The sequence below is a fragment of the Naegleria gruberi genome, assembly GCF_000004985.1.
Source record: "Naegleria gruberi genomic scaffold NAEGRscaffold_28, whole genome shotgun sequence".
Taxonomy (NCBI): domain Eukaryota; phylum Heterolobosea; class Eutetramitea; order Acrasida; family Naegleriidae; genus Naegleria; species Naegleria gruberi.
The window spans coordinates 163,674-188,604 of NW_003163299.1; the positions used below are offsets into that span (position 1 = coordinate 163,674).

At 34.6% G+C, this 24,931-nt stretch overlaps 11 protein-coding genes across 11 annotated transcripts; 5 read left to right on the top strand and 6 right to left on the bottom strand.

Moving 5' to 3' along the window:
* Positions 1-285: 285 nt before the first annotated feature.
* On the top strand, positions 286-2,030 carry NAEGRDRAFT_68368 (glycosyl hydrolase family protein; the record flags this gene model as incomplete). Its single annotated transcript, XM_002676307.1, has 2 exons — positions 286-444; positions 651-2,030. The coding sequence occupies 2 exons, from the start codon at positions 286-288 to the stop codon at positions 2,028-2,030; spliced, it is 1,539 nt and encodes a 512-aa protein (XP_002676353.1).
* Positions 2,031-2,412: 382 nt separating this feature from the next.
* On the bottom strand, positions 2,413-3,205 carry NAEGRDRAFT_68369 (uncharacterized protein; the record flags this gene model as incomplete). The annotated part of the gene is made up of 2 exons (XM_002676399.1): positions 2,413-2,679; positions 2,747-3,205. 2 exons carry the CDS (start codon positions 3,203-3,205, stop codon positions 2,413-2,415), a joined length of 726 nt encoding a protein of 241 aa, XP_002676445.1.
* A 281-nt stretch (positions 3,206-3,486) lies between these two features.
* Positions 3,487-4,122, bottom strand: NAEGRDRAFT_68370 (uncharacterized protein; the record flags this gene model as incomplete). Its single annotated transcript, XM_002676400.1, has 1 exon — positions 3,487-4,122. One exon carries the CDS (start codon positions 4,120-4,122, stop codon positions 3,487-3,489), a length of 636 nt encoding a protein of 211 aa, XP_002676446.1.
* An 850-nt stretch (positions 4,123-4,972) lies between these two features.
* NAEGRDRAFT_68371 (uncharacterized protein) lies at positions 4,973-5,539 on the top strand (the record flags this gene model as incomplete). The annotated part of the gene is made up of 1 exon (XM_002676308.1): positions 4,973-5,539. The coding sequence occupies one exon, from the start codon at positions 4,973-4,975 to the stop codon at positions 5,537-5,539; it is 567 nt and encodes a 188-aa protein (XP_002676354.1).
* An 89-nt stretch (positions 5,540-5,628) lies between these two features.
* Positions 5,629-7,651, bottom strand: NAEGRDRAFT_79996 (uncharacterized protein; the record flags this gene model as incomplete). Its single annotated transcript, XM_002676401.1, has 2 exons — positions 5,629-7,264; positions 7,326-7,651. The coding sequence occupies 2 exons, from the start codon at positions 7,649-7,651 to the stop codon at positions 5,629-5,631; spliced, it is 1,962 nt and encodes a 653-aa protein (XP_002676447.1).
* Positions 7,652-7,811: 160 nt separating this feature from the next.
* On the bottom strand, positions 7,812-8,349 carry NAEGRDRAFT_79997 (NADH:ubiquinone oxidoreductase; the record flags this gene model as incomplete). The annotated part of the gene is made up of 1 exon (XM_002676402.1): positions 7,812-8,349. The coding sequence occupies one exon, from the start codon at positions 8,347-8,349 to the stop codon at positions 7,879-7,881; it is 471 nt and encodes a 156-aa protein (XP_002676448.1). The 3' UTR covers positions 7,812-7,878.
* A 422-nt stretch (positions 8,350-8,771) lies between these two features.
* Positions 8,772-9,386, top strand: NAEGRDRAFT_49610 (uncharacterized protein; the record flags this gene model as incomplete). Its single annotated transcript, XM_002676309.1, has 1 exon — positions 8,772-9,386. The coding sequence occupies one exon, from the start codon at positions 8,772-8,774 to the stop codon at positions 9,384-9,386; it is 615 nt and encodes a 204-aa protein (XP_002676355.1).
* A 539-nt stretch (positions 9,387-9,925) lies between these two features.
* On the top strand, positions 9,926-11,755 carry NAEGRDRAFT_58240 (uncharacterized protein). Its single transcript, XM_002676310.1, has one exon. It carries the CDS (start codon positions 10,197-10,199, stop codon positions 11,220-11,222), a length of 1,026 nt encoding a protein of 341 aa, XP_002676356.1. The 5' UTR covers positions 9,926-10,196; the 3' UTR covers positions 11,223-11,755.
* Positions 11,756-11,966: 211 nt separating this feature from the next.
* On the bottom strand, positions 11,967-15,956 carry NAEGRDRAFT_49612 (uncharacterized protein; the record flags this gene model as incomplete). The annotated part of the gene is made up of 1 exon (XM_002676403.1): positions 11,967-15,956. The coding sequence occupies one exon, from the start codon at positions 15,954-15,956 to the stop codon at positions 11,967-11,969; it is 3,990 nt and encodes a 1,329-aa protein (XP_002676449.1).
* Positions 15,957-16,632: 676 nt separating this feature from the next.
* NAEGRDRAFT_79999 (uncharacterized protein) lies at positions 16,633-22,588 on the top strand. The gene is made up of 4 exons (XM_002676311.1): positions 16,633-16,764; positions 16,890-17,100; positions 17,497-17,677; positions 17,752-22,588. Exons 1-4 carry the CDS (start codon positions 16,698-16,700, stop codon positions 22,504-22,506), a joined length of 5,214 nt encoding a protein of 1,737 aa, XP_002676357.1. The 5' UTR covers positions 16,633-16,697; the 3' UTR covers positions 22,507-22,588.
* An 11-nt stretch (positions 22,589-22,599) lies between these two features.
* On the bottom strand, positions 22,600-24,800 carry NAEGRDRAFT_68378 (uncharacterized protein; the record flags this gene model as incomplete). Its single annotated transcript, XM_002676404.1, has 4 exons — positions 22,600-23,063; positions 23,105-23,365; positions 23,413-24,110; positions 24,160-24,800. 4 exons carry the CDS (start codon positions 24,798-24,800, stop codon positions 22,600-22,602), a joined length of 2,064 nt encoding a protein of 687 aa, XP_002676450.1.
* Positions 24,801-24,931: the final 131 nt, after the last annotated feature.

The window sequence follows — 24,931 nt, forward strand, 5'->3', positions numbered from 1 at the left end:
TAATTATACCGATATGAATTCATTACAATGCAATTAATGTTAGTTTGATACAGCTAAGTCAAAACATTGTAATTTTTAATAAATATCCATAAAAGGACAATTCATAGATTTTTCTTCTATTATGAAGAAAATGCAAGAAAATGCATTTCAAAATCTTCTAAATTCAATCCAAACAATACTTAAACCCTAATTGACCTCTCAAGGAGTATGATTCACAATTTCCTTATTCGTTGTGATTTCAAACTTACTGTAATCCTTTCGGAGTTCTTTTCAAAATCCAAAAAAATGATCCAACAACAAACTTTATTAACGAGACAAGTTGTGGTCATCTTGTTATTGCTCGCTCTCATCTCTAGCCTAATTTCCGCAGCTAGTCTTGCTAATACTAATATTCCGTTCCCAAAGGATTTTAGATTTGGTGCTGCTACTGCTGCCTATCAAATTGTATGTTTACAAATTGTTGTTAAAATAATTTGTTATAATAATGATCATCATGATGGTTATGTGTTTGATTAAATTATTATCAAATTAAATTTATTATTGAATATAATATAATTAATTGGAATGTTACAATAATTTTATTATGATTGAATATTGAATATTGAATATTGATTATTGATTAATGATTAATGATTTGGAAATGAATGTAGGAAGGAGCATATAAGGAAGATGGAAGAGGATTGAGTATTTGGGATACTTGGAGTCATATTCCTGGTAAAATTTATAATAATCAAACAGGTGACATTGCTGATGATCACTATCATAAGGTAAAGGAAGATATTGCCCTGATGAAGAGTTTGGGAGTTAAGAATTATAGAATGTCAATTAGTTGGCCTCGTATTCTTCCAACTGGTCTTTTGAAACATGGTATTAATCAAAAAGGTATTGATTATTACAATATGGAAATTAATGAACTTGTTAGAAATGGAATTAATGTTGCAGTTACATTGTATCACTGGGATTTACCACAATATTTACAAGATACTTATGGAGGTTGGTTAAATTCTAAGGAAACTGTTCAAGCTTTTAGAGATTTTTCTGATATTTGTTTTGCTCATTTTGGAGATCGTGTTAAGGATTGGATTACTTTCAATGAACCATTCATTACATCTGTATTGGGACATGGTTGCAATGATTGGGCTCCAGGATTGGGTTGTGGATCAAGTCCTGCTGGAAATAGCTCAAATATGCCTTATATGGCTGCTCACTCTCAACTATTGGCCCATGCTCATGCTGTTAAGGTCTATCGTGACAAGTATCAACAAGACCAACAAGGTAGAATTGGTATTACCCTCAATTCCAATTTTTACTACCCTCTCACAAATACCAAGGAAGATTATGAAGCTTGTGAAAGAGCTCTCTTATTTGGTTTTGGTTGGTTTGCTGATCCAGTTTTCTTTGGAGATTATCCTCAAGTAATGAAGGATTTCGTTGAAGGAAATAGACTTCCACTTTTCACTGAGCAAGAAAAGAGATTATTGAAGGGTTCAGTTGACTTTATTGGACTTAACCATTATACTAGTAATTATATTGGAAATAGAAAATCACCATTACCACCAGTTAATCAAAGAACTTTCAATGATGACCAAAGAACCGAAGGCTCTAGTTACAAGAATGGTGTTCCTATTGGTCCAAAAGCTGAATCTGATTGGCTCTTTGTCTATCCACCAGGAATCAGATCCATGTTGAATTGGATTCAAAAGAGATATAATCCACAAATGATTTATGTGACTGAGAATGGTGTTGATGCTCCAGGTGAAAGCTCAATGCCAATTAGTCAAGCTTTGAACGACACTTTTAGAGTTAACTATTTACATGACTATCTCACAGAGGTATCCAATGCAGTGATGCAAGATGGTGTTAATGTTAAGGCCTACTTTGTTTGGTCAATGATGGATAACTTTGAATGGACCAATGGTTATAGTTGTCGTTTTGGTGTTGTCTTTGTTGACTATAATAGTCCTAATCTTACAAGATATGTCAAGAACTCTGCCAAGTGGTACAGTGAGTTGGTTAAACCATACAACTAGATCAATAAACAACACTAAAGGATTGTAAAGTGGTTTTCATCAGTGGAAGTTATTCATAAAGATTTATATCCTTTAAGGCAGGTTCCAAGGTTGATTTAAACATGAAGAATGCTTAAAGTATTCAAAATTGAGAAAGAAAACCGCAGGATGGAATGAATGGGAATTTTGCTCAAATGTAGCCAATGATTCAGTGAAAAGAGGAATTGATGCAATATTCTATTAGAAATTTATCAAATGGAAATTGTAAAATATCAATTTTCCTCTATTACTGTTCGTACTAACTCTGTAAAGTACTCTCCATAAAAATTTAAATAATGATTAGGAAATTAAACAAAATTGAACCGTGTCAGTTCTTCTTTGAATGATACTACTATTCAATATATCATTCCTTTTTTACTCCTTCTCTTTTAGTAACTAATACTTTCTGATTATTGGGTATATGCAGATTTGAATAAACCAATTGGGATGGATCACTCAAAAACCAACCATTTATCTGCTCTGCCAATTTACAATTATGAGTTTTAAATATTTTGGCAGTCATTGGAATAATTAATTGTTTTGTCCAATCTGGATCTCCTTCATTGACCATGAATGGCTCCTGTGAATTGGTTTTGAAAATAATTCCCTCACTTATTGATCCTTGTCCTCTCTAATATATTTGAGATGAGAGAAATAAATTACTTTCCACATTTCACAAAGCTACAGAGTAAACTTACCTCACAATCGAAAGGTTTCACCATGCTCAATCTCTTATAAATTTTCACACATTCTCCATATTGAATAGTCGAAGCAAGAATTAAAGTGTTATCAAAATAAACATCAGGTTGATTGAGATATAAAACAGTCCTATCCTTCAAATATTCATTGCAATATTTCAAGAATATTGATCTATTAATCTCTTTTCCAATGTGGCGAATTTTAATCTTATTCGAAAATAATAATGACATGATATCTGAATCTAAACTATTGTCAATTTGAAGTAAATGATATTCCGAAACTGATGGATTCAATAAATTCATCTGTATGCTCGTTAATAAATCAAGGAAAAACACATTATCTTTATCCGAAAGTCCAACAATTAATTGTGAAACAATCACAACATTCGGTAATTCACTAATTTCATCATTTCTAATTAATTTCACAAATTCCAATTGTTGTTTTTGTGCTATTTTCATAAAATCACCATATTCATTCGAATTATATAGCCTTTGTCTTGAAAATGGCACAGAATACGAAAGTGTCGATTCCTTTCGAATATCTTCAAAGACATGTTGTTTATCTTGCCTCATCACAAAAAGAAATTCTAATATCACAAGAAATAATATCCCCGAAGAAATTGCCATCACAAATCGCCTCTTTGTACTAATCGCCATTTTTTTTTGAATTTTTTCAATCCTATTCGAAACTTTATTACAATAAAATATATTATTGAAATAAACAACTTTCAATCCTCTACTTAATTTCCATTCTCCACCACATTCGAAACCATTCTTCCAATTTCTATCCTAATCTCTTCCCGTCTCATTTCCTCAATCTCCAACAATGCATCAGCCAACTCTTCCTGAACCCTCATCATTTTCTCATATAATTCCTGAACCATCTCAAATGTAACCTCCTCCATGCACATTTCGACATCTCCTGCTGTTGTGGCTCCACCGCTCGATTTGAATTCTGAAATTTTACTGAAACAAAAATTTTTGAGATGTGTTGCATGTTGTGAGGTCTGGGAGAGAGTGGATAAAGTTTGAGTGAGTGGAAGGGAGTGGCTGGTTGATTGGTTCAGGGTGTGATGAGGAACATGTGGGGCATGTGTTGGTGATGCATGTTGGGAAGTTTCGTTTGTGGAGTTTCGAATAAGTGAGGAGGTTGTGATGGTTAGATTGGAAAGAAGAGTGTTGAGTTCTGGAAGGGATGTAGTGTGGTTAGTTCGCATCTTTCTTCTCTTGGAAATTTTTGATGTTGGAGCTTTGTTCAATGGCATGTCTGAAGGTTTCGAATAGATTATTGTTTGGTTGATTTTTTGTGTATTATTTACAATCAGTTTAGTTGTGGTTTTCTCATGTGTTTTGTGGGAAGAAACCATAGGAATCATTGTTTTGGTTGAGAACTGTTATAATTATCCATGACATTCTGACACGATGAAAAACTGGATTTATAAGAAAGTGTCGTGAACTAGCAAATATACTAAACTGTACTAATAGGTTAAATACGAAACGAAACTATTTAGTAACTCAAAATTCATTAAGGTGATAGATTCCCCACCATACTTACCAAATAGTTTAGTTTAGTTTTAAATTATGACATTACATTCCACAACAAACAAATAAAATTTACTTTCGATTTTTTACGTATCTGCTGTCTATGTGAAAATTTGGCTCCTTACAAAAAAGTCACATTTCACAGTGATCCAAGGATCTATTGGGCAAACGAACGGATCTGCATTCTCGAAGGACAGTACTATTCTATCTTGTTTTGTTCATGGAAAAAAGTGTTGAGTACTAAAGGTGATGATGTTAAGGAACGTGCTGTGGTTGAAACATAAAGTTTGGAGTGTAGGAAAAACGTGTGGTTGTTCTGATGAGTCCGATTCATGGTTTTTTTATCGATGAATCTCAAAAAAAGTCAAAATTGGCAAGATGGTTTTCTTATGTTAAAAAGCTCAAAAAGTTGAATGAGAATAATTGAACAAATTAATTTTTGAGCAAAAACGGAAAGGAAAGTGGAGAAATTTCAGTGGGGAATTGAGCTGCTCTTTAAAGTAAACGTCGACTAGGAAGATTCTTACAAAACTAATTTGCAATGGAATTTATCAAAAAAACACCTTAATAAGATTCAAAACAAAATATTGGCTCCATTATTCCTTATTGACTAAATTTCTAATAAAAATCTAAGTTAACTTTGTCACAATTTAATAAAATTTAAATATTAAATTACAAAAAAAAATGTTTAATCAACAACGTAATAATTACATGATGGGAGGAGGTTCAGGAAGTGGCCAAATACAACCCTCCTACATGTACAATGATATGATATCTCCATCCTCCTCATCAATGATGAGAAATAATTCTCCCTACATGAATTCCGATCCCTACTATAATCCCATGTCGAATAGGAGAGGCTATTATGATAATTACATGATTGGTAATGAACCTCTCTATCATGAAGATAAATTATTTGATGAGGATTTATTAATGTATGATCGACCAACATATCGTCCGAGTCGAATGATTGCCAATCCAGATTTTGGTAATTTTAATTATAAGAAGGGATATACGGCTGAGGTTTGGTTGAATGATGGAGAGACTGTTGTGTTGAGTGGAGATTCGAGAAAGAAAACCTATAGAACACATTATAGTCCAGAGTATTTGAGGAGTTTCTTTTTTGGATGGGTTGGAAGATTGATTCGTTACTTGTGGATGGATCGATTGTTTGGACTTCATGTGGACACAGTTAAGGAGGTCAAGACGAAGAATTATATTTTCGTTACGGCTCAACTTCTTTCTGAATAGTAGTTTTTTGGAATATGATAATATGTATTTCATATTGAGAATATTACGAAATATTACGAAAGAAGATTTGGAAAAAGAAAATGTTATTTTCATGTTTTGAGTGTTTCAATTTCTTTCAAAAGAGATGAGATTTGAGTCCTAAAAGTTTCCTTGACATATTTGAATTCTTCTTGAATGGTTTGGAGCGCTTCTTCCTTTTCACCAATTAAATCTAAAGCTGCCTCGTATCTAAACTTGAGATCATTAAATTGTTTCAGAGTGAGTTCCTTTTCATTAATTTCATTGGCAAGTGTTTGATTGGTTTGCTTGTACATGGCCAATCGTTCAGATAAATCTTCCTTAATTTCTTCCAAATCTCTAATCTGTACAAAGAGTGTTTTGATCTTGTTATTCTTCTTTTCTATAATTTCTAAAAGCTCGCTATTAGTTAAATTTATCATCTCTGTTTCATTTTCTGTGGCTTGTTCTGTTTCGTCTGATGTCATTTGAGGGGTGGATTGATTTGAAGCTGCATGTTCAGAGGATGTTGTTTCATATGGTACAGTGTGATGGTTGGTATTACTATTCGAGGAGTTCTTTTCCAATTCAGCATTCAATTTCCTTATTGTTTCATGGAGTTCATTAATTTGTTGTTCCAAATAGTGATTGTCTTCTTGTGATCTTTTGAGTGATGTTTTAATTGCAGAGACAGAGGTTTCAATTTCTACTCTCTTGGATCGTTCTTGCTCAGTTTTTTGCCTTTCTGTATTCAAAATTTCTTTCATTTGTTGAATATCACCTTCCAGCTCTTGATTATTTTGTTTTAATCGTTCTGTAAGCTTTGTCAATCTGGTAACCTCCTGCTCAGTTAGTTTGAGATTATTCTCTGCAATTTGTAACTTGGTTTGGAACTTTTTCTCCTTCTCTGATGAGAGATTGGCCTTTGTCGTTGTCGATTGTTCCAAAGATTGAATCTGTTCCAATAATGGTTTAGTAGCATCAGGAATGAGAGACATTATTTCTTGAGATTTATCCTCCAAGTCTCTGTGCTTCTTCATCCATAGTTCAACATCCTTCTTTAGAGTTTCTACCTTTTCGTCTGCAGAGGAGTTCGCATTGGAAACTGTCTCTCTGAGTTGATCAATAGTTTGTTGGAGTTCCAATAATTCCGCCTCATGTTTTCTATTCAGCTCATTAATCTTGACCTCCAATTCGAAACTGTACTCCTTTCTCAATGATGCAATTGTGGTCTTGTTTTGCTCATTTTCATTTTTAACTTGTGTAAGATTACCCTCCAAAGTTTCAATTTGTTTCTTGTAAGAGTCAATTTGTGTATTTTGTTGTTCAAGTTTGTCCTCAACTCGTTTTTGTTCCATTTCCTTGATTTGAGCTTCAAACTTTTCCTTCAATTGTTTGAGAGATTCCTTTTCTTGTGTTTCCTTAGCTAGTTGTTCATTCAATTCACTAATAGTCTTTTCCTTTGCCTGCACTTCCTTCTTTAATTGTTCCTTATCTCTTCTGAGTGCTGCTGTTTTATTTTCCTCCTTTCCTAATCTTGTACTAAATTCCTCCTTCAATGTATCAAATTGTTTTGCCTTTTCCCTTGTTTCCATAGTCAAGTCATCGTGCAATGTTTGAACTTTAGATTTTTCCTTTTCCAATTGTTTGATTTTGCTCAAATGCTCTTCAATTGTTTTAGCTTGTTCATCCTGTTGTTCCAAATGATGTTTGGTAGCTTTTTCAAGTCTATTGTGACATTAGCATTTCATCAAATTAAACGTAAACAACAACTGATTGAAAAACCTACGCCTCTATTTGTTCCCTCAATTCTGTAACAATTGGTTGTTCTTTACTTCCATCATAAAGTACCACTTTAATTGATGGCGTTTTCTCTTTACTAGAATCTACAGCCAAAGTTGATGCTGCTGTTGTTGATAAATTATTACTACTGCTACTAGTTTTGATGATCGATGGAGAATTTATTTTGCTTTCCGATGTACTTTTCGATGGTGTGCTAGCAACAGAGGTTGAAGATTTACTACTCTTCTTCTCATCCTTCTTTTCCTCTCCTTCTGTAGAGAGGGCCTTGTCGATGGTACTCTCAATGTGAGAGAGGAAGGAAGCAAAATTCATTTTTTTAACCTGTTTTGCTTGGTTTCAAATCCACTGTATCGATGATGTAATGAAGATGTCTTTCATGATGATGATAAATATCATGCCAAGTTGTTATTGTAAATAAATTTCATTCCAAATAGTAATACTAATAATATAAATATAATATTATTATTAAATTAATATAATTGTTTTTTTAATTGATGTGTGTAAGTGGCCCAAAACCATCATTGTTGTACATTTTCTATTTACCATTCTTCTTCTTCCTTTCTGTACTTGAATTTATCAGAATAACTCTTTCCACCCAAATCTTCAAGGTTCTTTGAATCTTCTGGATCTTCAATTTCATAAATATAACCATGTCTCTTGCAATAATCGATGGCATCTTCCTTTGAATTGAAAAAGACATAGGTAGTCAACAATGGGTCATTACTAGCGTTCCAACCCATCAAAGGATCATGCCAGAATTCACCGTGAACAGATTGTTTCTTCCATTCCAATTTCCACTTGAGAGTATTAGAAATACCTTGTTGAGTAACAACTTTAGTTGGCTTATAAATTCTAACAGTTCTAGACATTTGTTCCTTTGGAACACCAGAAATTAAACTTCCGAAGCCGGATGGCTTTTCTGAAGAATAAAAACGTGTTGTTGATGATGAAGAAATCTTGTTCAAAGAAGATTTGCTCAACAACTTGGAGAGTGAGTTGAAGCTGCGCATATTTTTTAAACGTAATTAAAAATTTATTAAAAATAATAAAAATATTTTATTTAAATATGTTATTGTTGTTCATTGTGATTGAGAGTTAATAGAGTTTGATTGAAAATGAACATCAAATTGAAACAAATGATAACCTCAATGTCAGTACGTATCATTCGGGTATTTTTGAAAGTAGGGACTGAATCTGGAAGAGGAAAATGGATAACAAGCTTCAATCCAATCAATGATGATACTCAATTAAAGCCTAGCAAGATAACCACCCAATTGTTCTGTCACTCTGATTTCATTAGAACAAAGCTTACAAAACCTTACAAAGAAATATCGTGTTTCATGATAATTCTTCAAATCTGGATTTGAATTGCAATTTACCACAAAATCAAGCTGATCAAGTTATTAATAATCAATTCCATTATTACTAAAAAATGTCACAACAAAAAGCTAATTCGGGATCATCTTCCAACACCAATGCAAATATCAAAAAAACAAATTCCAAAGAGAATCGCCACGTATTCCTCACAGAAAAGGAACAACTCGAACAATATGGAAGAATTGTTGAACATGAAGAAATATCATGTGGTATTTTGCTTTTTAGAAAATTGACCTCTAAATATGATTTCCTTTTAATGAAACATAGTCGTAGACTTGATTTACCAAAAGGAAGAATGGAACCTGGTGAAACATTTATTGAAACTGCAAAGAGAGAATTCAATGAAGAGACTTCTATTCCATTGGATCTGATTGGGATTCATCCAGATTTTCTATTCGAAGAAAAGTATGCTTACTTTTCCAAATCAAAATCTATTCAAGTTGGAAAAACTCTAAAAATGTATATTGCATTTGCCAAGGACAGTTCCAAGCTGAATATTAAATTGACAGAGCATGGTGATTGTAAATGGACTCAATTCAAGGAAAAGGAAGCCATGACCATTCAGAATAATACAATTGATCCTCTCTTGAAAAGTATTCAGGACTATATGAATGAGAAGGGATTGGATTTGGAAGCATTGGAAAAGACCAGTTTATCATCAAATATTTAAATAATATTTCCTCAATATTATTAAACATAACCGACTTTATTTCACTCATCTGCAATGCACATTACAATTAAGAAAAGTTGATTATCTAGTAAAAAATTGAAAATAAACAAGTCAAAAATATCTTTTATAGGGCTGTCGGTGAAGGATTCTATTCAATCAAAAAAACAATCAACACCCATCACGCAACGCAACGACATTTTTCAAAGCTCAAAAACTGTAGATTGGCACTTTCACTTTACAGTTTTCATTTGATCAACCTTTGTTGTAAGTTCAAGTCCAGATAAGTAAGTGCTCACTTTAGCTTGTCATGCAATAACGATATTCATGGTGTTAATAATAGTTTATGGTTGTCTTCTCCCAATTAAACAATCTCTTTTACAAAAAGCCAACTCATTGATTGATCTGTGAATTGTTGATCAATTTCTCCACCAAGAACACAAATAGACTTGTTAAAAAAATCATCACCCATACAACTAGAAGTGGAAAATTAGATATTATTAATAGTAGTTGTGTTGTAATATTTAACAAATAGTAGTAAAAAACAACAAGAGAATCAGTCGATTATCAGTAAAACACAACAAAGAACCAAGAAACTAACTGATATTATCATCAACATCAAGTGCATTCTCCAGATCGCCATCCACTCTACAAAATAAGTAACCACAGTTACCGCCACTTTTTCTAATAATACTTCCCCATTAATAATCATCATCAGAACGAGAGTACCAACCATAGCATTGAACCCGGACCTCTCATCACAACAAACACCTTGGGCAATTTAGAAAAACCGTTGCAAAAATCAAAAAACAAATGCCAAAACAGCTAGTGTGTCAAAATAGAGAAGAATCTGCCGTTGGAACTACTTTATCAATGGATAGAGTCGCAATCAACCAATCTTCTCAAAGACCAAATAGTAAACCAGCAACAGCATCACATAGATTGGGATCCTTTGCATTTCAACCTTATCAATTGTTCAATCCGACTCCCTATGCAACAAAACACAAGGCAACTGATTGTTGTGATGATGTTATCAGTAACGGATCCAATCATTCAAAATCTTCCGATTCTAAGGAACTACCAATCAATTTGATGACTAGTAACAACAAGGTGGAGAGAATGTCTATCTGTAACGTATCATCTGAAACTAGGCAATTACCAAACAGCAAACCATTGTCTCCTCCATCATCGTCATCATCATTAGCAGTTCAAAAGACTTGTCATCCACCAATTACAACTATTACTCATGTACCATCACCTGTAACAACTAATGTTGCATTATCTCGTTCTACCCACCACCTAGGCTCTAGTCAACCAAACAGTGTTGTACCACAAATCAAACTACCACCTACCTCAATGTATCCATATTCCAAACAACAAACATCAATTGATAATATCTCCCCACCAACTCATATTATACAACCACTCCCACCACTTCCTTCAATCAATTCAATGAGATCTTTGGTTGCTCAATCACCAAAAGTTCATAAACAAGGTTTTGCTTCTCCAAAGACCAAGGCCAAGAAGGGGTTGACAGCTCACTTGACAACCAACAATTTTTCTGCCGTTGTAAACTCTGGATCAAACACAAAATCCTTTGGTTCTTCAACCAGTACAACTCAAAACTTTTATGCTTCTCCAATGAAATCAGTTGACAATAGTAACCCATACACTATTTCTTCATTAACAACCAGCTCCACTACCCAAAATGAAAATGTCGACCGTACTAACATTATGAATAACACTACTCCTAACCAAACACCAGAAAAGAAAGAAGCTCCACCTACAGTCAAACCAATTCCAAAACTTCCTTTTGGTACTCTCTCACTAATGAACTGATATAGATATATCCTTTGCAACAATTAATTGACTATTGTGAATATTTAACTCCCTTTTGATCTTTACCAACCACCAAACAATTTTTTCCTTGCTCAACTTACAACTGCTGATAATTTGAGGTTGAAACTGAAAACCATCACCCAAGTTGTGTTCCAAGAAGAGAATCACAACAGTTGCATGTTGTTTTCAATTTTCCTTATTTCAAAAACGTTGAAAGAAGAATAAGAAAAAAATTCACAACGCTCACCCCGCTACAACCTTTTTTATTAACTTATTTATTGTTAAATAGTTTTTGTACATTCTCCTGTAAATAGATAACTTGATCACCACTACACACAGCTTCATCATGCGACCATTATTCGGACCTCTTGTAGATACTAAACTCTCACGACTCTATACAAAGGGTAACAATCCCGAAGAGAATAAGAAGAATCTAGAGTCTACCACGAAAAAGACTTATGCTTTTGTTCTCTTTTGTGTTGTTGCCACTTCTGTGGGTTTGTTCTTTAAAGAATAAAATCTAACTTCCGATCAATTACTTCATTGTGTCTTTTATTATCCAGATTACAGAGGCTTAGGTTTTGCTGCCGTTTGAACTGAATTAATGATGACTTACAACCAAAGTTTGTTGGCCAGTTCAAAGAATGCAGATTGCACTTGATGAATAGTTTGTAAAATGTGAGCTCACTTTTTTCTTAATAAATCAGTTTCAATGTCATTATTTTAATACAATTATTTGTAAATTTATTGTTGAATGGTTGAGTTTGGTCTATTTTCCTTATCACCCAATTGTCTATATTTTTGCTTGATAGATTCCAAGTCGATGGAACTACTATATCTATTGGTAGCACTATTGGCCTTGATATTGGCAAATCTTTCTCTGAGACTATCAATATTGTTGGTAGAGGAGAGAGCACTCGAGTAGGTAGAACCATTAATATTGGACAAGCTTCTCATCTTTCTATAATCCTCAATTGATTTTGGTTTGGTATCAAATTGAGAAATGGTGGCACTATTTACACTGCTGTAACGAGATAAGATGTTTTGGGAGAGGCTGGAAGTGGCAGGGGTTGTTGTTGGAATTTCCTTGAGAACTGGTCTAACTTCCTCTGGAGGAGAACTGAATGGCATTTGGTTGACTGAATGATTGACTGTAATGGTTGGAGTTTGTTGTGTAGATTCGAGGGCGACCTTCTTCGATTGTTCATGAGCAGCAATCTTGGCAACAGATCCAATAATGTACTCTTGGAAAATCTTACCAAATGATGTAGTTCCAAGGAATTCGTTGATTTTAAATTCAGGATGTTGCACTTGGAATTTGTAAAGCTTATATAATCCAGATCTTGTGGTTTCCTTATTTCCAATTAATGTACAAATTTCCTTGAGTTGATCACTCTCTGATTCAAACAAGCTGTTGGTGCTATCAGAGGATGTAAAGGTGTTAGTGTTGGTGGAAGAACTAGAAAGAGAGAGGACGTTCAACTCGTGTTCAATGTGAGAAATCATAACCTTATTGAGTGTTGTGAGATAGGTTCTCAAAGAGTTTCCTTTCAGCTTGACAAGAGTTTGGATAATAGTCTTGATCATTCTCAAAGGGCTATCATCCTTGCCTTCAAAGAATGTTGGAGGATTGCTAGAGAGGAAGCTTTGAATATCCAACAATACTGAACCAATTTCAATGATACCAATTGTCTTTTCCAAAGTCTTAGTGAGCTTGGAGAGACACTTGATAAGTACCTTGGTAAAGCTGGTTGGTTCCTTTTCATGATCGAGGCAGGACTTTTCCAATAAAGTAATCAAGCAACTGTAAGCAGTGGTTCTGGAACAATTTTCAAGAATACGAAGAATGAGAGTATTGAGAGCAGCAACCATCTTTTCACCATATTCAATAGTTGGTAACTTGTCATTGAGTAAAAGTCTGAGTAAGACTTCTAAAAGATTGAGGAGAGTCTTCTTTTGTACCAATGAGGAAAAGTTTCTAGATTCAAACAAACCCATCATGGTATTGATCATAATCTTACAAATTCTTGGACCAGAGAGACCAATAATGACAGAGTCAAAAGCAACCTCAAAGAAGATGGAAAGGGAGTAAACCAATTGTTCTCTATTCATGGAAATACCCATATCTTGGTATTCAACATGCTTATCAAGAGTCTTCATGGCATTCATAGCATTTTCAAAGTTACTGATTTTAGTGTTAGTGAGAACTCTAATGATTTGTTCGACAGACATTTGTACATCCTTAGATTGTGGAACAATATTAATCTTCTTTGGAGTTAACAAGGTGGTTGGTGACAATAATAATTCTTCAGTAGCAAGCTTTGAGAATTTGAGCTTCTTTGGTGTAGTAAAGACACTATCCTTGACTGTTGAAATGCTTCTCTTTCCTGGAGTAGAAGGAGGAGACATTGGACATTCGATTGGTTTTGGGAAGTCCATTTTGAACAAGGAGGATTGAACAAGAGTTTTTCTTGAGCTCTTATCATCTTCAATGACTGGTTGGACTGGAGTAGGTTGTGTAACTGTTTTAGATTGGTTTTGCTTTTTCATTTCTCCAATAGTGAGGGAAGAGGAGGATCTTTGCAAAGTTGAAGCAGCTGGTTGGGTTTGTGGTTGTTGGGCAGGCTTAGTTGGTGGTTGTTCAGCTTTGACTGGTTGAACTTGTTGGACAGTTTGTTGGGCTGCTGCTGTTGGTTGATATTGGTTTTCATACTTGGAAATAACAGCAATGATGCTACTCTTGGAAGCATTGTTGAGATCTTGACAGAAACTCTTGATAAAATCAGCACCAGTTGTTCTGATAACCTTTTCCAAAACTGTTTCAGCAAGTTTTCTTGTGCATGCCTTTGGGTCTTGCAAGCAGTTAATGAGAGGCTTGGCGAGGTGTTGGAGAGTATCCCTAGATTTGTTCTTGACTTCCAAAATGTAAGTGTCAATGAATTGGAGAGCATCTCTTCTTCCTTCAGGATGGCCCTTCTCATTGTTCAAAGGCTTGTCCATATACTTGATAATGTTATCCATATTGAGAGATTTAACAAGTCCTTCTAAAGTTTGGTAAGTAGCAGTTCTGATCACCTTATTGTTGTGAGTGAATTTGGTCACCAAATTTTGTAAAATGACTGGACTGAACTTTTCAAATCCACTACCAGCAGCTTCACCAATGAAAACATAAAGTTCCATTGTTGTACTGAGAATCTTGACATTAGCATCTTCCATTCTCTTCTTCAGAGCTTGAATGAGATTATTAAGATTTGGAGTAATTCTCTTATTAGCTTCAGTGATTATATTCTTGATTTCTTCCAAAGCTTCCAATCTAGTCTTCCAAGCTTTGTCCTCCAATTCTCCAAGAATCTTTGATGTAATCTTGCCAGAGATATCAGTTCTTGGCAGTAAATCATCAAAAGATGGAGCACTACCTGGTTCACCAGACTTACTACTTGTACTAACATTCATACCTCTGACAAACTTGGTTTGTGTAGGTGGAGCATCTGTGAATTTTTGGAATTCCTTCTTGATGGAATCCAACAATGCAGGCTTGACATCATTCAAATAATTCAAAAGTCCATCTCCCATAAACTTTTTCATGGAACAGAGAATTTCTGTAGCGCCAGTCTTGACAGGAGGCTTAGCATTACCCAAACAAACCTTTGAAAAATCAATAATTGACTTGACATCAATAGTTTGCATGGCAAAGTGTTCGATTGTAGCAGCCATCCATCCAAGAGTTTCACCAGCAATCTTTGGATTCTTGTGATCCTTAATAATTGGGTAGAGTTGATTAAAGACGAATTGAGGAGAGTACATTTCAGCAAGCTTGGAAAGACATTGAGTGCAAGGATCTTTCAATTTGGCAGTAGCAATCTTTTCAACAAGTCCTTCAATAACTGTTACAGCAGGCCCAGTTGAAAGAGTTGAGCAACTGTCCACAATTAACATTACCATTTCAATAACTTTTGACAAATTTTGAACATTTGATTCCTTCCAGCCAGGCTTTGAGTTAAGAGTTACGACAATAACATCAGCATTACTAGCCATAACATCCTTATCCATTTCTGTTAGGGATTTAGAGAGAGATTCAATTGCTTCCATACGTTCCTTCAATTTAGAAGAAGATAATGCCTCAACAATGGATGCATCAATAATTTCTGCAATTCTACTTTGAGCCTCCTCAAGGGACACTGTATTTCTAATACTGTTATCAATAGGTTTGGAAAGTTCCTTCCCACCAGCAGCTTTCTTTTTTGCAGGTGCAGCAGAAGAAGCACCATCTGATTTTCTCTTCTGTGAAGGATTTGGTCTTGAGAGGGCTGGCTTTTTAAGAGGAGGACGACTAGTTGTTTTTGGTGGTGATGTTGTTATTGTTGTTGTTGACTCGGTAATAGTATCGGCATCAACAGCAGATTCTTCCTCTGCTATTGTTGCTTCTGTTGTTGTTTTAGATGGTGTTGAAGTTATTGTTGTTTGTGATGATTCCTCCTCTGTATTTGATGATGATGATGATGTTGTTGCTGCAGTAGTGCTTCGTTTGAATGGACGAGCCTTGTGTTTACGTTGTGGTGGAGGTCGATTGGTTCTTGTGGTTTGGGAAATTCCTCCTGTGGATCCTTCTTGTTGTAAGGCTTGCTCTAACATTTTTTGGAAGAGAGCATTCGAGTCCAATACATCTACATTTTCGCCATTATCATCGGTGGCTTGATTATTGTTTGATGTTGTAGGGATTGGCTTGTCTTCCATTTTTTTTGAATTTGTTTGTGGATTGTTTAACACCAACTAACGATCAATTTTTTTAAATTTTGGCGCCATTTAATTTTGGCGGGCAAACAACTAAAATCTACCAGTCAACTGAATTAATTCTTTCACTTGACAATCAAATAGTGTTATTGGTAATACCTCTCACAAATAATATGTAATACAAAACCCATCTCAATAACAAATATTTCGAAATCAATACAGTCAAATGTTATCACTCTACAATTTTTTCACAAGTTATTTCCGCCCAATTTAACGATATTCATCAATTTGGCACTCTCTTTCCCCTCTGTGAATTTTCCATTTAAAAGGCATTACTCATTTTTAACTGAATTTTCTGTAAAAGAAGAGAGGAATGTTTTTTTGGAGGTTGTGCCGTAAGTACAGTTGGTTCATGGATGATTTGAAGAAAGGGCAGACAAATAACTTGTTGTAAAGACGCACACTAGAGAGTTTTAACAAGTTAAAAAACAGTGTCAATTGGTTGCTCTCTCTGATCCTCTTTTACTTTCGATTGGTTTCGTATATCGTAGTTATTGGACTAAGAGTATCGACGATAGTGGAAGATTTTAAAGGATTTTGGGTAATAATTATTTTATGGGGTAGGTTTTACTTGTCAACGTTCTAGTTCACCTTCTTGCCTGTCAAAAATACAAAAAAAGGACGAAATATTATCTCTTAAAGTTTTGATGAGAATTGAATAATCAATCAATAGAAAATTATAAAATGTTAACCCAAAAGTATAATCCCAAGATGAAACTTGGTAGTGGAGCAGAAGGATTAGTTTATTTAGGTTCGTATACCTATTCGAAATATATATTGACATTAGGAAACATATTATTTCATCATCATCATTTTCAATAATAATAACAATAATAACAATAATTATCATCATCATCATCGTGATCACAACTCCAGTCGAGGAAAAATCCACCAACAAACTATTCGCCATCAAGATGATTACTCTCTTTGAGGAAGAAAATTTTGAAAAGATTAAAAAGGAAGTCGATTTGGTTCGGAAGTTTCATGAACACAACAATATTGTGAGGTATTTTGATTATTTTGAGGAGAGAACCATTGATGCTTTTGCAGGTGTTGAATTGAGACTCTTCTTTGTTATGGAATATTGGTAAGTAATTTATATATTTGATTTGTTATATATTCAATAATAATAATATTATATTCAAATTTGCTATTATTATTATGTGTTTTTTCAATATCCATTCATCAATGTTATCTTCATATGAAATTGTTACTTTACTATGATGATTATGATGATTATATACATATGAAACTCTGATCAATATATTGAACATCATCATCAACATTGATACAATGCATCTCTAATGGATCAAATCAATAATAATGCTAATAACATTAACATGATCACCAAATTCTTCAATTCTACAACTGTGATTTTTCTTCATCATATTTGCACATCATCCAATATCCAATTATTATCAATTAATAACACTAATAATACTAACAATAACAACAACTACTATAACAACATTCATATAAATAGTGATAAGGGAAGTTTAGAAACCATCATTCAAGAATATCTCAAGGAAGGACAACATAAGAATAGTGGAAGTGAGGATTTGGCAGCTGATAAGCATCTACCCTTCTCTTTTATAATATCAACTATAAAACAATTGACGAGTGTTTTAGTATATATACATAATCAACAAATAGTACATAGAGATGTAAGTCTAGTCCATTAATTTCAAATAGTTGATCATCTTTTTCGAAATGATAATGACATAATATGAAACTATAGTTAAAACCTGCCAATTTACTATTCAAAGCTGTATCATCAACAAATATATCCATCACAGAGACAAGTAATGAATCAACAACAACAACAACAACAGCTGTTTCCACATCAAAGGAACAACATTCAACAAGTTGTACTTCTATATCAGAAAATGATAATATTATTGAAAATTGTAAAAAAGAAGCATATAATGATTGGGTACTCAAATTGAGTGATTTTGGATTCACCAAACAAATGAAAGATAATATGGCCCAAAGTTTTGTTGGAACAATCCAATACATGTCACCTGAATTGTTCAGTTCAAAGAAATATGATGCAGGTACTGATATTTGGTCATTTGGTGTTTGTATTTTAAGAATGTTTGCATTTCTGGATGAAACCAAAGTTCCAGATCTGAGACATGAAATTAAGAAGGATTCAGAGTTTGTATGTAAATTATGCAAAAAGTATAAGGCTCCTAAGGTGGTTGAGGAGATTGTCTATGCCTGTCTGTTATTGGATCCAACCGATCGTCCAACAGCTGCAGAGATTTCACAATTTTTGGAAGAGTTTGAGAAGAGTGGAGGAACTGTTTCTCTGTTAAAGAAGGTTAAATTCACACCACCACCTTCATCACAAAATTTAAATGATCAGAATGGAATGTTGGATGTTTCTATAACGATGGATGATGAATTGTCCTCCTCTTCATCCTCTGATGGAAGTCTTCCATTGGAAAAGATTATCAATGATAAGGCACGAGAATTTTGGAAGCAACATTCTTGGGAGAGAAGAGTCAATTGGATGGATTTCAGAGAGGCCTACATTAATCTGATTCAACAATTGAAAATCGAAGAAAAGAAGAATGAAAATAATGAAATTACAACTGAGTCTCCTGGGATTAATATTAGTTATACAGGAATTTCAATGACTGATTTCATGAGAGGCCTAAAGACTGGCGTATGTAACAAGTATTTCGACACTGTATCAATAGAAGATTTGAATGAATTGACAAAGCAAGCTGGTTTCCCGTTCAATCCTGAATATGTGATAAATCTTGCTGCTTACGAGATAACTGACGACAAGGAGGTTGATATTGAAGATGTAACAATGGATACTGAAACTTTCATGAGGGCGCAATCCAAATATTTGGAAACTATTCTGACTTGTGATAAGGTATTCATTGATCCAATATCTCAGGAACCTCTCCAGATTGATCAACATTTGGCTCCTCTGGAATTGGTTGAAACCAATGAATGGAATGATCTTTTGAAAACCGAACAAGAAATTGAAGAAGACGATGAAAAGAAAACCAAAGTCGAACGAGGATCGAGTCAATACTATGAAGATGCAGTTGATTTCCTCTCGAGTACCAGTGATAGACCTCTCAAATATCTCATTTTGGGTTCTGCTGCTTGTGGTAAGACTTGTATGATGAAACGATTGTGCTACAAGGCAGCTCAATCTGCTTACAAGAGGGCTGGTGATACAAATTCATTCGATTTGGTTCCACTCATGGTTCCAGTAGCAAATATTCCAGTAGAAGAGCACGACAATATCCCATTCAAACTCAAGTGTATCAGAGCATCGGCTGACACCTTCAACAAGGGTCTCAAATATTCTGCAGATGTGGAAAAGTTCCTCTTAAATGTTTGGCAATGTGGACGATTACTCTTATTATTGGATGGCCTTGATGAGGGTGGAGAGAATAGAGCCAAATTGGAAAAGCAAATTTGCAAGCTCAATTTCAGAGAGTTGGGAGGCATTCTCACCACCAGTAGAGTCAGTGGTTTCGAACAGGAAGAGGCCAAGAATGTTTTTGATAGTTTCAAGATTGCAAGAATCAAACCACTCACTTATCAAATTCAAAAGCAAGTTGCCTTGAGTAGAGGTCTCAAAGATCCAAAATTCTTCCAATCCCTCCAAAAGTATAAGGAATTAGCAAAGATTCCACTACTTTTGAGTTTAATGATTCAAGAATACAAGCAAAATAAGGAATTACCAGATATTAGATCAGTTCTGTATGACCATGCTTGTGAAACAATGATTTCAGTCTATATCGATAAGGTCAGACCACATACTACCAAACAAGAGAGAAGAGATTTATTCGAAATGCTCTATGCTGTTGCAAGTATTTTACACGACAATACTAAACGTTACTTTACGAGTGCCTATATTGAAAAGCACCTCCAGGAAATTACTACCATCGTAGACTTGGAGGCCTCAGCCAACAATAGTGTAACAAATGGAAGTCAACCACCACTCTCCTCTCAGTCAATTACCAATGCAAACAATCTTACAGCTAACGAATCTGGTACAAACTTTTCATCAAGTTCCAGTGAACCAAGTAGAAATGTATACGAAACTTGGAAGACTTTCCATCAAGATATCGATGATGGACATTTCCCGCTCATTATTCGATTGGGTAACAATTATTCATTTGCCCACTTGTCATTCCAGGAATATTTCGTTGCCAAAGTGTGGAGTGATGCTAGGAGAGTTTCAAGAATTAGAGAACAAAAGAAGGGTCGTTTGAATTTCTTCTCGAGAAAGAAGGAAAATCTTCCAATCGTATTTTCCTCAGAAACTAAGAAATTAATTATTGATCCATGGTTCAGAGAAACTTTCTTAATCTGTGCTGGATCAATGTCTAGAGATGATTTCAATGAATTTATCAATTACTTGTCTGAAAACTTTAAAAAGAGTTCTGCCATTGATAATTTACTTCTCCAAATGATTAGAACTGAAAGACCAAGTGATGAGAGGGATCAATACAGTGAAATTGAAAAGAATATTACAACACAAAAGAAGTTGAAGAATATGATTTTGGAGGGTTTGATTCACGACTCTTCAGTTTTGAGAGAAATGACAACCAAGAGAGTTGCTCTCTATGAGAGTGACTTGACCAATGTTATTGCATACTTGTTGAAAGTTGTGACCAAGAATAAGGATAAGACCAAATCAGCCACCCACAGCTTGCTAGATATCTTCCAACAATTGAAAGACGATAAGGAATTCAGATATAGAACTACCAAACGATTGATTGAATCACTTGCTGACAAACAGTGGAAGATTGGAGAGCAATCAGTCATTGCACTCTTAGCAATTGCTGAGAAGGAAGATACGAGAATTACTAAAAAGTTGTGGACTCTCATGACCAAGCCACCAATTGAAGTACAAGTCAGAGCATGTTATGCCATTTCAGTCTTGGCTAAGAGGGGAGACTCCAAGTTTATTAACAAGTTTATGGAGATTTTACTCTCAGAGACAATCAAGGAAGGTCGATATATGGACAAGATGATTGAGAGCTTGACAAATATTTGTGTCAGGGCAGATGAAATTGTCCTCTCACAAATCAGATCCAACATTAAACAAGCCCAGAACAAGCTCATTCGACACGGATTGATTACTGCCCTAGGAAAGATCTCAGCTCCAGGTGATAAGCAAACAATCAAGTTACTCGTTCAAATTCTTTCAAAGGAAAAGTCATCCGATACACTAACCTTTGTTGTAGATGCTCTCAAGATGGTTTGTGAAGCGAGAGAAACAACCAACTTGTCCATTGCAATCAAACTCCTCAAGGATCACATTGCATACAGACCAGATAAGTCTCTACGTGAGGAATACGAAGAATACGAATTTAGTTTCAATGATTTGAATCAAAAGATTATGGAACTCATTCAAGCACTATTGTTGGGCAGAGAATACTCCAAAAGAGATACCAAAGATATGAGCTTATATGTGAAAGGATTGACTGAACAATTGAATAAGGATAGTAATTTTAAGAAACTTGTTTATGAGCTCTATGACACCATGTTCACTTTGGCAATTACTGGAGATTCTCAAATAAGAAAGACAACTGTATCTACATTCTCAGCTATGGTTGACCATAATGATGAAGAATTGCTAACCTTTATTTTTGACAAGATCAAAAACGACCTTCTCAAGAATATCATGACTGAAGACAAATCTATGGAAATCACAACAGTTATTTTCCTTTTGGGTGTTGTATTTGCCAATACAGCCAATTCTCAGGCCATTAATGTACTTTTAGAATTGTTAGAATCAAACAGTTCGAATGCTTACTTACTTGGAGAGATTTTCACAGCCATGGGTAATGTTGCTCCACGCAACGATACCTTCCTTATTGAGATGATGACCAAATATTTGGAAATGGAAAAGGATGCCCACATGCAAGAGAAGGAATTGTGGAAACTCAAATCGAGAATCATCTCTGCCTTGGAAAATATTTGTCTGAGGGAGGAGAATAATGAAAGACTAGTTACCAAGATGCTCCAATTGTTGGAAGTGTGTCCTCAAAAATTTTCACATACATTCAAACCAACTTGTATCAAGGCAATTGGAAGACTCTTAAAGAAGGGAGAAAAAGATGCCATCAACAAATTGGGACCTTTGGCAGCTGATAAGGATAGTTTCATTAGAAAAGCAGTTGCTTATACTTTGGGATTGATTTCAGATAAGGCCAATAAGAATGCAGTTAGAGTATTGAAAGATATGTTAGAAGATGAAAATGCAGAAGTTAGACAAGAAGTTATTGAAAGTTTGGGTAAAGTAGCAGATTTAGAGCAGTTGGTGACTTCACTCAAGGCCAACATTTCTGAAACTATTAGAACAGCACTTTTCCAAATGATTATCTATCAAATTAGAGAATCGAGACAAGAAAATCCAAAGTTTTCACTTCCTTCCAAGCAAGTGAAACATTTAGAAAGTTTGAATTGCACAGAAGCCAGATTCATTCTGTTGGAGAATTACAGCGTGTGACGAGTGAAATAAACACCTATGTCATTTCCTAGGTGGTTTCCAACAAGTGCTTCCAACAAATAAACTTAAAATTTACATCAACAAATTTATAAATTATGGATTTTCTTCCAAGTCCTTCAATATTGTTGTGATTGAGTCGTATGTTTCTTTTGTGAGTAATTGTGCTTTGGATTGGTAGATCACAAAGGCCTTTAGGGCAATAATTAGAGAAATGAAAGAGTTTTCAGGAAGGTCTTTCTTAATGGATTCCCTGTTAGCTTCGTGATCCTTGCACAAACAACCAATAAGAATTGCCAAATAAGAAGTGATGATATTATCTTCCGTATGTTTAAGACTGCTTCTCAAATCACCCTTCTTTTCATTTTCTTTCTTTTCAGTCGAAACTAAATCCACAATCTCCGCAGCTGCATTGTCACTTCTTTGGGAATCAGTTGTTGCTTGCTCTGCTACATTAACTGTTTCATCCTCATCTTTGTAGTCTTGTTTGGCATAATATTCCTTGAATAAATCTATTAAAAATTGTAATAATTTCTTAGTCTTTCCTCTAAATTCAAACTCTTTTGGAATAGGGTAAGAAAAACGTTTTCTCAATACTTACTGAAATTTCTTATTAGCTCTCGATTAGTCCAGCTACTATCTGTCATGTTTGAAAGTAAGGCCAAAGACATTGTGAGAATGTCGAAATGTTGTGTATAACTTGAGGCTAAAACAGAACACACTCCAGAAATACCATTTTCTTCGGCAATTTTGTTGCAAATATCATTATTACAATTGCTGATATTTGTCAAAAAACGTAAAGTGATGAGGGTGCAATCCAACACTGGATGGCCATCTTTAAGCTCGCTCAATAAAGATTTGTCTATTTGAAAATGGTAAACCACAAATAATATTCCAAGATCCACTTACTGATTGGTGTCAGACAATTCAATAATCTAATAAGAGCAGGTAAGAAATAGTTCCAAGCCTCAGCATTCTTACTTGGGTCTGAAGAGGCATACTTTGTCACAATTCCATTCTTTTCCAGCATTTTAATACAGTTACACATATCACCAGATATTAGATCATCTCGTTCTTGTTCTAATATTGCCAATAGGCAAGGTACTAATCGCTCTATTGTTTCTATACTATTCGATTTAACAAATAACAGGGTTGGTTTGTTCTTGGTTATAAATTCTTCCTTATTGGATGATTGGTGATACTTCAATTCAAAGTTGTAATGCTCGTAATTTACAATATTTACCATGGCAGATAGAGCCAAGGAAATGGTGGTCTTCTCGAATGTTTTAATGTTGGCATCCTCATCTACTACCTTTTCTTGCTCTTTTTGAGCTTTCTTTGGTGAGCCTGCTTTGAGAGCTGCCATTCTTGTTCGTTTGGTTCTTTTGATGGAATCCAAGTTTGAAGTTTGTTGCCACTTTAACACATGGTGCTGTTTGATAATTTCATGGAGTGTGACGAATGAGGTTTCAGTTGCATATTCAGCATTCAGAGGATCTTTAAGGAGAATCCCTATAATTTGAGCAGCTGTCAATGAAAGTAATTGTTGCTTTTCAAAATCAATGACTGTGCATAGAGTTTCAACCATAGACTTAACCATGGAGTGACTAGGGACATTATTGAATAAATAATGAAACAAATTCTTATCAAACTTACGCTCTGAGGAAAATTCCCAAATCATTTCCTTCCTGTGAAAACATTTGTGCAAGTGAGCTAGCACTTGAACATTTAATATCCAAAGATCTAGAATTGAGTCCACCTAAATAGTTTAAAATACTCTCCTTCTTATCCAACTCCTTTCCTGAAACCTTAATTGAAGTTGATGACATTCTCTTTTGTTTTTTGAGTGCTCTAATTTCCTTTTCTCCATATTCATCTTCTGATGAAGAATAATCAAAAACGTCATCAAAAAGATCATCGGAGAAGAAGTTATCCTCAGCAGATGATGATTTCTTTCCTGGTGATTTTGAATTTGGTGTTTTTGGAGTTTTTGGTGTGCCAACTTTTGGACTCTTGCTTGGTGTTGATTTTGATGAAGATGGTTTCGGACTCTTCTTTGGAGTTGATGGTAATTTTGATTGTGATGATGAATCAAGGCTTGAACGTTTCTTTGTCTTTTCCTTCAAAGTTTCATCAAATACATTCTCACCGAAAATGTCATCATCACTCTTTCTTCTGGTACGTTTCTTCTTCTTTTCATCATCACTGTTAATATCATTGAAGAGGGAGACTTTTTTCGAGTTGGGTGAACTCTCCACTTTGACAAGCACTGGATTCTTCTTTTTAAACGTCCTCATCTTTTTTACAATATTAAATTAAATTAATTCTTGTTGTTAAATATTTCTTCCGAAAATGTTGATTGATCCGATTCGAGAAGCTATGCAGAAGAATTATTGTTATTTTTTTCTATATTTTTTGGGAATCGACG

Coding starts and splice junctions, on each gene's coding strand:
- NAEGRDRAFT_58240 (XM_002676310.1), top strand. CDS start 10,197: ATGCCAAAACAGCTAGTGTGTCAAAATAGAGAAGAATCTGCCGTTGGA.
- NAEGRDRAFT_79999 (XM_002676311.1), top strand. CDS start 16,698: ATGTTAACCCAAAAGTATAATCCCAAGATGAAACTTGGTAGTGGAGCA. Junction 17,101..17,496: donor TTCTTTGTTATGGAATATTG/GTAAGTAATTTA, acceptor TCATATAAATAG/TGATAAGGGAAGTTTAGAAA. Junction 17,678..17,751: donor AACAAATAGTACATAGAGAT/GTAAGTCTAGTC, acceptor ATGAAACTATAG/TTAAAACCTGCCAATTTACT.